At 35.1% G+C, this 11400-nt stretch overlaps 1 protein-coding gene across 1 annotated transcript; it reads right to left on the bottom strand.

Moving 5' to 3' along the window:
* Positions 1-96: 96 nt before the first annotated feature.
* LOC306855819 (ribosomal protein S6 kinase-related protein-like) lies at positions 97-9501 on the bottom strand. Its single transcript, XM_079394713.1, has 12 exons — positions 9218-9501; positions 8020-8298; positions 7815-7898; positions 6901-6969; positions 6555-6624; positions 4121-4228; positions 3445-3485; positions 3302-3329; positions 2872-2961; positions 2576-2664; positions 2306-2416; positions 97-1610 (listed from the first exon to the last, which is right to left on the bottom strand). The coding sequence occupies exons 1-12, from the start codon at positions 9245-9247 to the stop codon at positions 1278-1280; spliced, it is 1332 nt and encodes a 443-aa protein (XP_079250839.1). The 5' UTR covers positions 9248-9501; the 3' UTR covers positions 97-1277.
* Between the last annotated feature and the right edge of the window lie 1899 nt (positions 9502-11400).

The raw sequence follows: 11400 nt of genomic DNA, 5'->3' as shown, positions 1-11400 counted from the left end.
GTGAAATCAAAACGTGATAGAATTATACGTTTTATATATACAATATAAAAGAACAGAAAGAAAGTGAACATTTCCCGACAATATTTTTTTTTTCTTACAAAACATTTGTCTATTAATTATATATGCAATGTTTACTACATACAAAAAAACTAAATAATAAATGGTTCTATTTAAACACAAAATGCTCTATTTGCTTAGTATGGAAAAGTGTTTAAAATATCTCTTCTTATATTAGAGAGATGTAGAGGGAGATCAATAGCTCAGTAATAGCTGAAGCTGACACTGCAATACTGTGATGTTGGTGGGCGGGGCTTCAGAAATAACCACATACAGCTTTGATTACAATATTGCATAAAAATACATTTTTTTCTTTGCTTAGTATTTAATAAAGGATCACTGGTGTCAGGCATTCTGGGCATAAACAAGAACTGTTATCTCAGGCAGACAAGGTTATTCATGCATGCATGGGCATCCAACCAAGCCCTCAGCAGTAGTTAAAATAACAGTATAAACAGTAAAGCCAATAGGAAAATTTGTTTAACACATAACCACAGTCCCTTTCCCACAGTATCAGTCCACAGTGCATTATGGAAAAAACAAATGCACAGTGCTGAGCATATAATGTCATATAAAAGTATAGGTATTCACTCTGATCCTTTTAGCATAAAAGTATATCCCTGAGGGTGAAGCTTTTAAAACATTATAAACTAGGAAGAACTGAATTTATGGTATGTTTGTTTAATGAAAATGCAGTGATGGCATATTAATGAGGACAAAATAGTCAAATAACGTCAAAGGATATGAGGAACTATGAACCACATTTCACTAAATGTCTCAACAAAAGGTAAGGATTTCAACGTAAGGATTAGAGTGTTTCAATAAGAAATACACTTAACAACCAAATTCCTTCACAGAAGAATAACCTCCTATTAAAAGGTCCACCTAAAAATGAAAAGTCTGTCCTCATTTACTCACCCTCATATTATTCCAAGCCTGTATGAGTTTCTTTCTTCTGCAGAACACTAGAGAAGTTATTTTTAAGAACGCTGGCAACCAAACAGTTTCTGTTTTTGCTGATTTCAATTGTATTTTTTGTACATTCAATGGAAGTCAGCTGTGCGGTAACCAACATTCTTTAAAATATTGCGTTTTGTGTTCCACAGAAGTTTGGAATGATGACAAAATTTTTGGTTGGACCATCCCTTTAAGGTTTCCATCTTGCCCCACGTGCTTCTGAGGTGATTTTTGAAACTCCTGACAAAAATTGTCTTAAAAAGTTATACAAACACTTCTCGTTGGGAAGCATCGTCCTGAGGTACATGGCTTTGCATGAGTGCTTCTACCCTCTCCATGTTGGCCAGAGTCGGGGAAAGGTCTGGAGCGGTGGATGTGCACGGTGAGGTTAAGTCATAGTCAAAGTTTGGGAAGGGCTCTAGGGTCAGGCCTCGACGGGCTTTGGCAGAGCGGTCAGGCCGGTTCTTCAGATCCAGGATCAGCTCCATGGGGGTCTTTTGGAGCAGATGTGAATCAAACGGTGTGCCGTGGAAAAAGGTTTGCCGCTTGAAGCGTTCCAGTGTCCGAAGGCGACGTGCTGGAGTCTTACAAAGAAGCTGAGGAGAGCAAAGATTGGTTCAAATGATTAAATAAAAGGTTATTAGTATTGAGAAGGGATCTCAATGTCTCAAACTTTGCTCAGAATGGCCAAGATCCCAGCAATCAAAAAGAGCAATCAATAATCACAGCTTTTAGTATGAACTCTCATCAGAAGTTATACATTTTAAAGGGACAATTCCCCCAAAATTGTTACGCAACGAAAAGTCTATCATCATTTACTCCCTCTCATATTATTCCAAAATTGTATGATCTTCTGTGGAACATAACTGAAGATATTTTCAGACATGCCTCAGAATTTGTTGTCCATACAATTGAAGTCAAGGGGCTTTAGTGTTGTTTGGTTCCCTTCAAACTAGTTTATCACAGAAGAAAGGTTTGGAGGAACACAACGGTGAATAAATTACAACAGATTTTTTTGGGTGAACTATCCCTGGCTCCTTTTTATTCAGAGAATTTGATGAGACTTAAAACTGAAAGCTAATTTTCAGTTAGCAATTCTTAGCACAGTTTGAATAAATGATAACAGAATAATTTACTTTCCCTTTTTAAATTTTTTTTAATCTATACTCTTACTAAATGTAAACGATCCCATGCAAGTCTTTAATTTTTAGGGTTTGCAGAGAAACAACTGAGATACGTTTGATTGATAAAATTTGAACATTTTGGTACGTACACCAGGTCCAGGTCTCACCTCTGTAAGCAGGAGAGCAAAAGGAGGAGAGAAGTTGTTTGGCATCTCATAAGGGAAGCTGCGTACCCTCCTCAGCATGCTACAGTGATCCGGCTCTGGAGACACAGGAAACTGAGACAAAGATGGAGAGGAAGGGGGATTCAGAATGACTTGGCAGAAGAGACACATCTATATTCAAACAGAAACACACAAACATGTCTATTTTTCCGACAATAGGCCGAAAACACAATATGTTGGTGCAAATATACATGTATGTGCATTTGTCCTTACCTTTCCAGTGGCCAATGCAAAAAGAAGGATGCCGAGAGACCACCAATCAGCCGCGTAGTTGTAGGGACCACCGCTAAGGACTTCAGGAGCTGAAGAGACAGATTTCTTAAGACTCCTGTTTACATTCCACATATAGCTAGACATATAAACGTCCTTTCATTAGCTCAGCCATAAATATCATTAATGGCTATTTTGCATTTTCAAGAGATTATTTATGTAAATTATTCCACATATTTTCCACATAAGTCAAAGTAATCATTTATTTGTTTTAATATCTTGTTTTATTATAGATTTACCCATGTATTGGATTGTCCCACAAATAGTGAAAGCCCTTCCTCCACGCTCAAGACGCCGGGACAAACCGAAGTCAGCCAGTCGTAGATGGCCTTTAATAAAATATCAAAAACCCTCAAATAGTAACACTAATAATTCATATTTTTATATTATGAACATACAGTATAGAAAGGTTTATAAGCTTTGATGTCATATATTCATTTTCACATTTTAACAAAGAAATATTGAATTAATTGAAATATCGCAATATGAAATTAGGGGATTGGATTATTTGTTTAATTGTTATTATGATATCATGTTTGTTACTCTAGCTATCTTCTTTGGCCTGGAAGCCTGAGGCTTGGATGTTCTGGAACATTCCATGTTTACAAGAAAAAAAGCAGACACCTAAAGCCCTCTACTGGCGGGACTACAGAACACAGACCGCCTTACCCTGATCTGTTAGAAGGACATTCTCCATCTGTTAAAAACATAACAGAGAAGGTTTGTAAGGCATTTTTACAATTCATTAAAAATTAACGTTCAAGTTCAAGGTCATTAAATTAAAACATCATTACATTCAAAACACAGAATACCTTCACATCACGATGGAGGATTGCACAATCATGAAGGAACCCTATAAAATATGATAAAATATTATTTTTATAAGCACTTACAGCTATTCTACTTGAGCAAAAAATTGCTTGGCATAAAATGTCAATGGAGTTTTTTTGTTTTTTTAATTAAAGTGGTTTTATGTTGAAATAGTTATATTATATATAAATTAAATATTATATTATATATTATATAAAATGTATATAGTATACACCACTGTTCAAATGTTTGGGGTCAGTAAGGTTTTTAAATGATGCATTAAATTAGACGCATTAAATGCATTAAATTAGACAAAAAAGACATTATTACAATATTACATAATATTTATTTTTCAAATAATTGCCGTTTAAAAGGATCCTTAATAAAACTGTTTCAGCGGTTATCACGGTTTCAACAAAAATATTAAGCAACAGTGATAATAATAGTTGTTTCTTGATCACCAAATCAACATTAAGACTGGCTGCTAAAAATTCAGCTTGGTATCACAGGAATAAATTACATTTTCAAACATTTTCAAACAGAAAACAATTATTTTAAATTGTAACAATATGTTACAGTTTTCATAGCTTTTTTGATCAAATAATTGAAGCCTAGGTGAACATAAAAGACTTGTTTCAAAAGCATCTTGCAGGTATTTCTTGTCATAGATTTGCTTACCTAGAGCAGAACCTAATTCAGCAGCAAACACTTTTAACACATCCTCTCCAAACTGACCAATCATCACCCAGTATGTGTACAAGTCCCCTGCGCTGCAGTAATCACACACTAGAGAGGGAATAAACAGAAGCGAACCATATAAACAGCACCTGAATGTGCAAATCCCAAATATAGACAAACACAAAAATCCAACTCAAACAGGTTAAGAGCAGATATAACATCTGTCACTTGACCAGATTCATAATATATATAAAAAGACCATCTGTTTCTAACAGTTATGCCCTCATTCAGACCACTGACTGATAAAACATCATGGCCGGATAAAGTACAGAACACTTTGTGTTATAAAATAAGATCTTAAAGGGATAGTTCACCCAAAAATGAAAATTCTGTCATCATTTACTCACCCTCAAGAAGTTGTATGAAAGTCTTTGTTCTGCTGAACACAAAGGAAGATATTATGAAGAATCTGGGAAACAGAACAGTTCTGGGGCACCATTGACTTCCATAGTATTTTTATTTTCCTATGGAAGTCAATGGTGCCCCAAAACAGACTAGTTACAAACTTTCTTCAAAATATCTTCCTTTGTGTTCGGCAGAACAAAGAAATTCATACAGGTTTGGAACTACTTGAGGATGAGTATATGATGACAGAATTAATAATAAAATAATTGTTTTCATAACTTTAGTTAGGAGAATGCATTCGAGGGGTGAACATCATAGTGGAAGAAGTAAACTGACTTTCACAAATGCAGTCAGGATCACTGGGAAATCTAACACTGGGGGGGAAAGGACTTGAGGTTTAGATTGTGGAGTCCTAATAAGTGGGCCTGTGGAATCTGTGGACTTTTTGGCATTGTCTACACTGATTTTCATCTATTTGTCTATCCATCTATCTGAGGCTGCATGTCTTTAAACATTCAAGCTTCACGTACTCAAGCTTTCTGGTTATTTTTGAACTACACAAGTGTAGATGAACCCATCTAGTTCAAAAGACTTTGGGTCATTTTACATGCTAATGATATATAACAACTTACTAGGACTAATTTGATTTTCAACTGTAGATGGTTGTTTAGCAAATAATAGGTCGTCATGAAATCAGCACCATGGATAGCACTCATATTCAATACAACTGTGGTTTACAACTGGTCCTGCAGGGACATTTTGTACGTTTCTCTTATCTGACACACTCAGTTCATAGTTCAGTTCATAAAGTTGTCTGCTAACAATCTGATGATCTCAATGTGCAGAGCAGTGGGTTTCCTGCACTGGAGTTCAGAACCACTGCTATAAAACATGATTTTGGGAACTCTCTCTTATACTCTGTACACAGTGCGCCACCTGGATTAAAATGTTTTGAATTAAAGGTGGAGTGTTTTACACTTTCTCTTTTCCAAGCATTTGTTGAGCATTGCGACACAGCAGCATTTGCTTGACCAATGGCATGAATATTGAACGGGGTGGTGATGGCGCAGTGGATAAGACACATGCCTTTGGTGTGAGAGACCCGGGTTCGAATCCACTGTGAGACACCAATGTGTCCCTGAGCAAGACACTTAACCCCTAGTTGCTCCAGAGGCGTGCGACCTCTGACATATATAGCAATTGTAAGTCGCTTTGGATAAAAGCGTCAGCTAAATGTAAATATGAAGTGGGATTATCTGTTTGGCCAAACAATGGCAGGTGAGAGGAGTGTTTGGTACTCTTCATCTTTAATGTCATCTATTTAATAATTATTAGGCATATCAACTCTAAAATATAAACCTGTAAACTTTTCAACATAGATCAATAACTAATGTTCAAATGTTTGGGGTCCTTTTTAAAATAAATGAATGCTTTAATTCAGCAAAGACACATTACATTGATCAAAAGTAATATTAAAAACTTACAAAAGATTTCCATTTCAGATAAATGTGGCTTTTTAGAATTAATGTGTAATAATATGTAATCACCGATAGCCTCGTGCTTAGTGCACCGACATATACTGTACAGTGCAACTGTGCTCACGGCGACCCGAGTTCGATTCCCCTCTCGAAGTCTTATGCCAATCCTGCCCTCCTCTCTCTATCCAATACTTTCCTGTCATCTCTCCACTGTCCTGTGACTGTCTGAATAATAAAGGAGTAAAAAGCCCAAATATATATATATATGGCAATATTTCACAACATTGCTGTTTTTACTGTATTTTTGATGAGAAAAAACACAGCCTTTGTGAGCAAAAGAGACTTTAATAAACTTCAATGTATCATTTCGGGTTATATGTTCTCCTCACAGAATAAAAAAAAAGTTCAGGTGGAATAATAGTTTGTAGGAGCTCCAGGGAGGTTTTTTGTGTCAGGGCCACATGCCACTTAACTGGTGCGAGGGAAGACTGATTTAGTGGTGGGAGAGGCAGGAGGAGAGTTGGGGCAGGGGTGCGTTCTGAATCACTCACTAATGTAGATGTGCCGCTGGGTCTGCCAGCAGTCCTGCAGGTCATGAACAAAAGGGTGGTGGACCTGACGCTGCAAAGCAACAGTTGACAACAAGAGCAGAGGTACAGTGACTCATAAACCTCTGAGGTTTTGAACTCGACCTCTTCATGTACCAGGGTGAGAAAGACACCTGCTTATATTCATCCTAGCGAATTTGCATTTACTTTCTTCCTGTTGATACTAAAACACAAACCATCTCAATTTCCATAGTATTTACGACATAAGCTAGGAGTCAGTGGCTGTAAAAGATGACATAGACCATTAGACCTGATAAAAATGAGGACATCATAGAACATTGAGGCTCACCTGGACTATTACTTCCTCCTTGGACTGCTCCAAAACTCCCAAGCGCAAAATCTCAGATTTTGGAATAACCTACATTAGACAAAAAACACAAATGGTAAATAAGCATTACTGTGTTACAATGACAGGCAGTTTATTCTTCCTCATAAAGAGGACCAGCCCAAAGTTTAGGGTCAGTAAGATTTAGTTGTAAGAAATAGCCTTTTTTTTCAGCAAGAATGCATAAATGTGTTCAAAAGTGACAATAAGGACGTGTATAATGGGTAACACTTTAGAATAGGGAACACTTATTCACTATTAACTACGCCTTTTCCCTCAATAAATTCCTAATTTGCTGCTTATTAATAGTTAGTAAGGTAGTTGTTAAGTTTAGATATCGGGTAGGATTAGGGATATAGAATAATGTCATGTAGAATAAGGCATTAATATGTGCTTAATTACTACTAATAAATGGCTAATATTCTAGTACCGGTAATATGCATGCTAATAAGCAACTAGTTAAGAGACCTTAAAATAAAGTGTTACCGTATAATGTTACAAAAGATTTCTTTTCATGGTTTCCACAAAAACATTAGGTAGCACAACATGTTTCTTGAGCATCAAATCAGATCATGTGACACTGAAGACTGAAGTAATGATGCTGAATATTCAGCTTTGCCATCACAAGATTAAATTACATTTTAAAATAATATAAAAATAGAAAAAAGTGATTTTAAAATGTAATATTATGACACATTATTACTGTTTTACTGTATTTTTGATCAAATAAATGCAGCCTTGGGGAGCATAAGAGAAATTTTACAGACCCCAAACCTTTGAACGATAGTAAACAAGAAGTATACATATATATAGAAACATATTTTAAATGTGTAAAATTATGAAATTACAAAGAATGAGTGGGTGTATACAAGTTTTACCTTAACTGCATAGATCTTATGCTTCGACTTATCCTTAACCTTTAAAATGGGACCAAAAGATCCCTTTGCTATGTAACCCAGGACCTAGAAGTTGGACAATATGATAAAATAATGAGAAAAATATATATATAAAATAAGAAGTAAATAAGAAAATGCTGACTACCGAGTAAGCTTTTTTTCATCTTTTGTCCTTAGCATCTCTCACCTGAAAATGTTCATGTCCTGGGACATTGCGATGGGGGAATTCGGGCAGAAACATGTTGATAAAACCTGGTAGACTCCATTCCATATGGAGTTTCTCAGGGCCCGGTAAAGAGGAGACCAGGTGCTCAGGAATGGATGGCTCCTTGGCACAAATCATTCTATGTGATCCGATTCGTAATGGGTTGATTCGGCAGAGACCAGCTGGGAGAGAAATACCCAAAGCAGAGAGAAATCCCTGCCATCTGGATATGTGTGACTGCTCCTTCGACCTTGTATACTGCTGTGAATGAATGTCATTAAATAATAATTACATGGTTACTCATATTCCAGCAATGACCTATTTTTGTTATGGGTGTCTCTGTAACTGTGGATCCTATTCTTTTATTTTAAATAATAATAAGAAACTGAATAAACCTACAAGAGGAAAATAATGGGTTATAAATAACATACTTTAAGGAGATTAAAAGGCGTTATAATGCAGTCCATGGCAACTGGACGTATTTTTGTTCCCTATAAGAATAATGTTATTACCGCAACATAATTGGCTGAGGTGAAATTAACAGTGTGCAGTGGTACTGATGAATTTATGAAAAACAGATATGGACAGTCAGTTTGAGATACAATATCCCATAAATTCCAATGCACATTTAAAATGTGTTTAAATAAGAAATATCAAGTCCAAACTGCCCATAGTCAAGGAATCACCATAATATTTATATTAAATAAACTAAATGACACTCTTTTCCCTTGGCTTTTGTTTTTAGTCCAATACACACAAATGTAAACTGGCTCTTGTAATTATTGTGCTTGCAGAAAACATAACTATGTATTTATTAACTATAAATATGTATTTTAAACTAAATGTAACAACACTATCTCATTAGCTTCCCTCTAGTTGCATAGAAAATAAATATAATACACAATTTTATATATCATAACATAATCACATACTTATGTTTTTTCAATTAAACATGACTTAAATGCCCTATTAAGATTTAGCTTTTAACTAAATCTTAATTTAGTTAACATTATTAACTAATTAATTAATACTTGTATTATTAATTAGTTGCTAAACTCTTAACAAGTACAGATCAAACATGAAAGTAACACATGCCACAGGACATCCAGAGCACAGGCTGTACACGATGCTTCCAACTTTTCTCACCACTCTTACCAAGAAAATAATTTAAAGAACTAACCTTGCTGTTTTTGCTAGCATCGGCACCCATCACATTTGTCGTCTGTGTGAAATATTAGTTGAATTTTATATACTGTTCATCCATGCTATCGCTTGTAGTTTCAGTGGCAGTGAGTGACAGAGCACTGCCACCACTAACGTGCATTACTGTTATAATCGCTCGAATATGGACAGGACAAGAGCTTTTACATTATGTCTCACATTGAATTCATCTTCTACCGACGCGTTATCAGTCTGACAGATATGGCGACAAAAACAAGATAATCTCCGACAGCATCGACGGATACTGCGCAGCCTCCCACGTTTCTGTCACCCAATCGGATTTCTTGGCGAGTTGTTAGGCCACGCCCACTCGAAACTGTATCAGGAGCTGTCCGGCCTGATACAAGATGTTTAATAATACTATTAAACATTAAATACTATATAGTCATGCTTTCTGTTCATTTATAGTTATATCTAAATATTGTTTTTATATTCACTCTTAAAAATAGGCTCCATGGAATCTTTGGATCTTTGCACAAAAGATTCTTTAAAATGTCATTAAAATGTTTTTCATAGTAAGGAAAAAATGGTTCATTGGAAGGTTCTTTGGGGAACCTTAAATAGTTCCTTCTTTATTTTTAAGATTGTACATACAGTTTTGGGGACTCAAAGCTTTTTTTTATTTAAAAACATATATATTTTAATTTTTTTTGACATTTATTTGACTGAGTTTAGTTATCTCCTAATCAGCTTGCATACAACATGTGCAGAAATGGAAAAGTACAGTAAAAACTTAAATGGAAAAAGGAAAGAAAAAATAAATACAGTAGGCTAGATCTTTTATTGCTTACAATGAAGTAGATTGGAACAATACAAACAAAATGAAAAATATCATTTATTTGTGTTCTGGACAGTGCTATTTTATCACTGAAGTATTACTATAGTTTTTCTTAATATTCTTAATTCGTTTTTTTTAGTATTTTATGTTTTATTTTAATTTTAGTTGTTTATTTGTATCGTTTATATTGTTTTTTTAAGTCTACACATTTTATAGTTATTGAAGTTAAAACTATGAAACATAATGTTTTTATAATGTATATTTTATTTTATTTCATATAGCATTTTTTAATGGCTTTAGTTTTAGTTAACTAATGCTATTAATGCTGGTTCTGGATTATTTCTCATTTTTGTCAGATTATACTGATAAAAAACATACACAGAGTGTATCAAATGTCACGTGACAGCTGATCCTTTCAGCATCAGTGGGTTACATAAAACAAGGGATTGGATTATCTCATGAACATTGTTGTTGCAGAATGCACAGTTGGTATGACTGAATTTATGACAACAAATGAACCTTCATTACTTTTAATTCTGCCTAACATTATTCATGATTTATAATTTAGACATTTAGAAAATTTGTAATAGAAAATCTTTTTTATGCTATTTATTTTAATTTTTTTGCAAAAGCTAATTTAAAGATAAAATTTAACAAGCAAGAAATGAGTATGAAGAAAAAAGTGATGATTTTATAAACTTTATAATTATGAATGGCAATTTTTTTTATTAATAATTTCTGAGGAAAAAAATTATAATCCAAAAACCCTCCTTTGTAAAAGGCTTTCTGTAGCAAACTTAATGTAGTCACTTAATGTTGTGAAAAATGAATAGTGTATTTTGCATCTTGTGAATTATGTTTTGAAGATGGCGCCGCTGAGTTCAGATGCCGTCCAGGTCGCTCCGCTAAGATTGTGTTTTTATTTACTTTTTTACTTACTTTTACTTTCTCTTTTTACACATTTCACGCCGGCACTGATCACCTATAACAAAGAAACACTTTTGGACATTGGAAACCGCTACACTAACCTGTTCCAGGACACTTTATCCACGAATCCTGCGTGGCCTCTGGAGATTCTTCAGAACGCAGAGATGAACAACAACCCCCCGAGGCGAAGGATAAAGAAACGCCGCGGGAAACGCGCTGGAATTCGAGATAGACTCCGGAAAAGGGCCACAGTCCTCCTCTTCCGAGCATTCTGCTCGCAAATGTCCAATACTTGGAGAATAAGATGGACGATCTTAGAGCCAGGATTAGTTTCCAACGGGACATTAGGGACTGTAACATCCTTTGTTTGTCCGAAACGTGGCTTTCGTCCATGGTCCCGGACACTGCTGTAATGCCAAGTGATAACTTCTCTGTTT

Source organism: Barbus barbus (assembly GCF_936440315.1).
Source record: "Barbus barbus genome assembly, chromosome: 36".
Taxonomy (NCBI): domain Eukaryota; kingdom Metazoa; phylum Chordata; class Actinopteri; order Cypriniformes; family Cyprinidae; genus Barbus; species Barbus barbus.
This window is presented reverse-complemented; position numbering and strand designations above follow the sequence as displayed.

Excerpts from the sequence above, each read along its gene's own strand:
- LOC306855819 (XM_079394713.1), bottom strand. The coding sequence starts at position 9,247 with ATGGGTGCCGATGCTAGCAAAAACAGCAAG. Across the intron at positions 4,229-6,554 it reads CCAGCGGCACATCTACATTA|TGTGTGATTACTGCAGCGCA; the intron begins GTGAGTGATTCA and ends TTCCCTCTCTAG. Across the intron at positions 2,665-2,871 it reads TGGGACAATCCAATACATGG|CTCCTGAAGTCCTTAGCGGT; the intron begins GTAAATCTATAA and ends CTGTCTCTTCAG.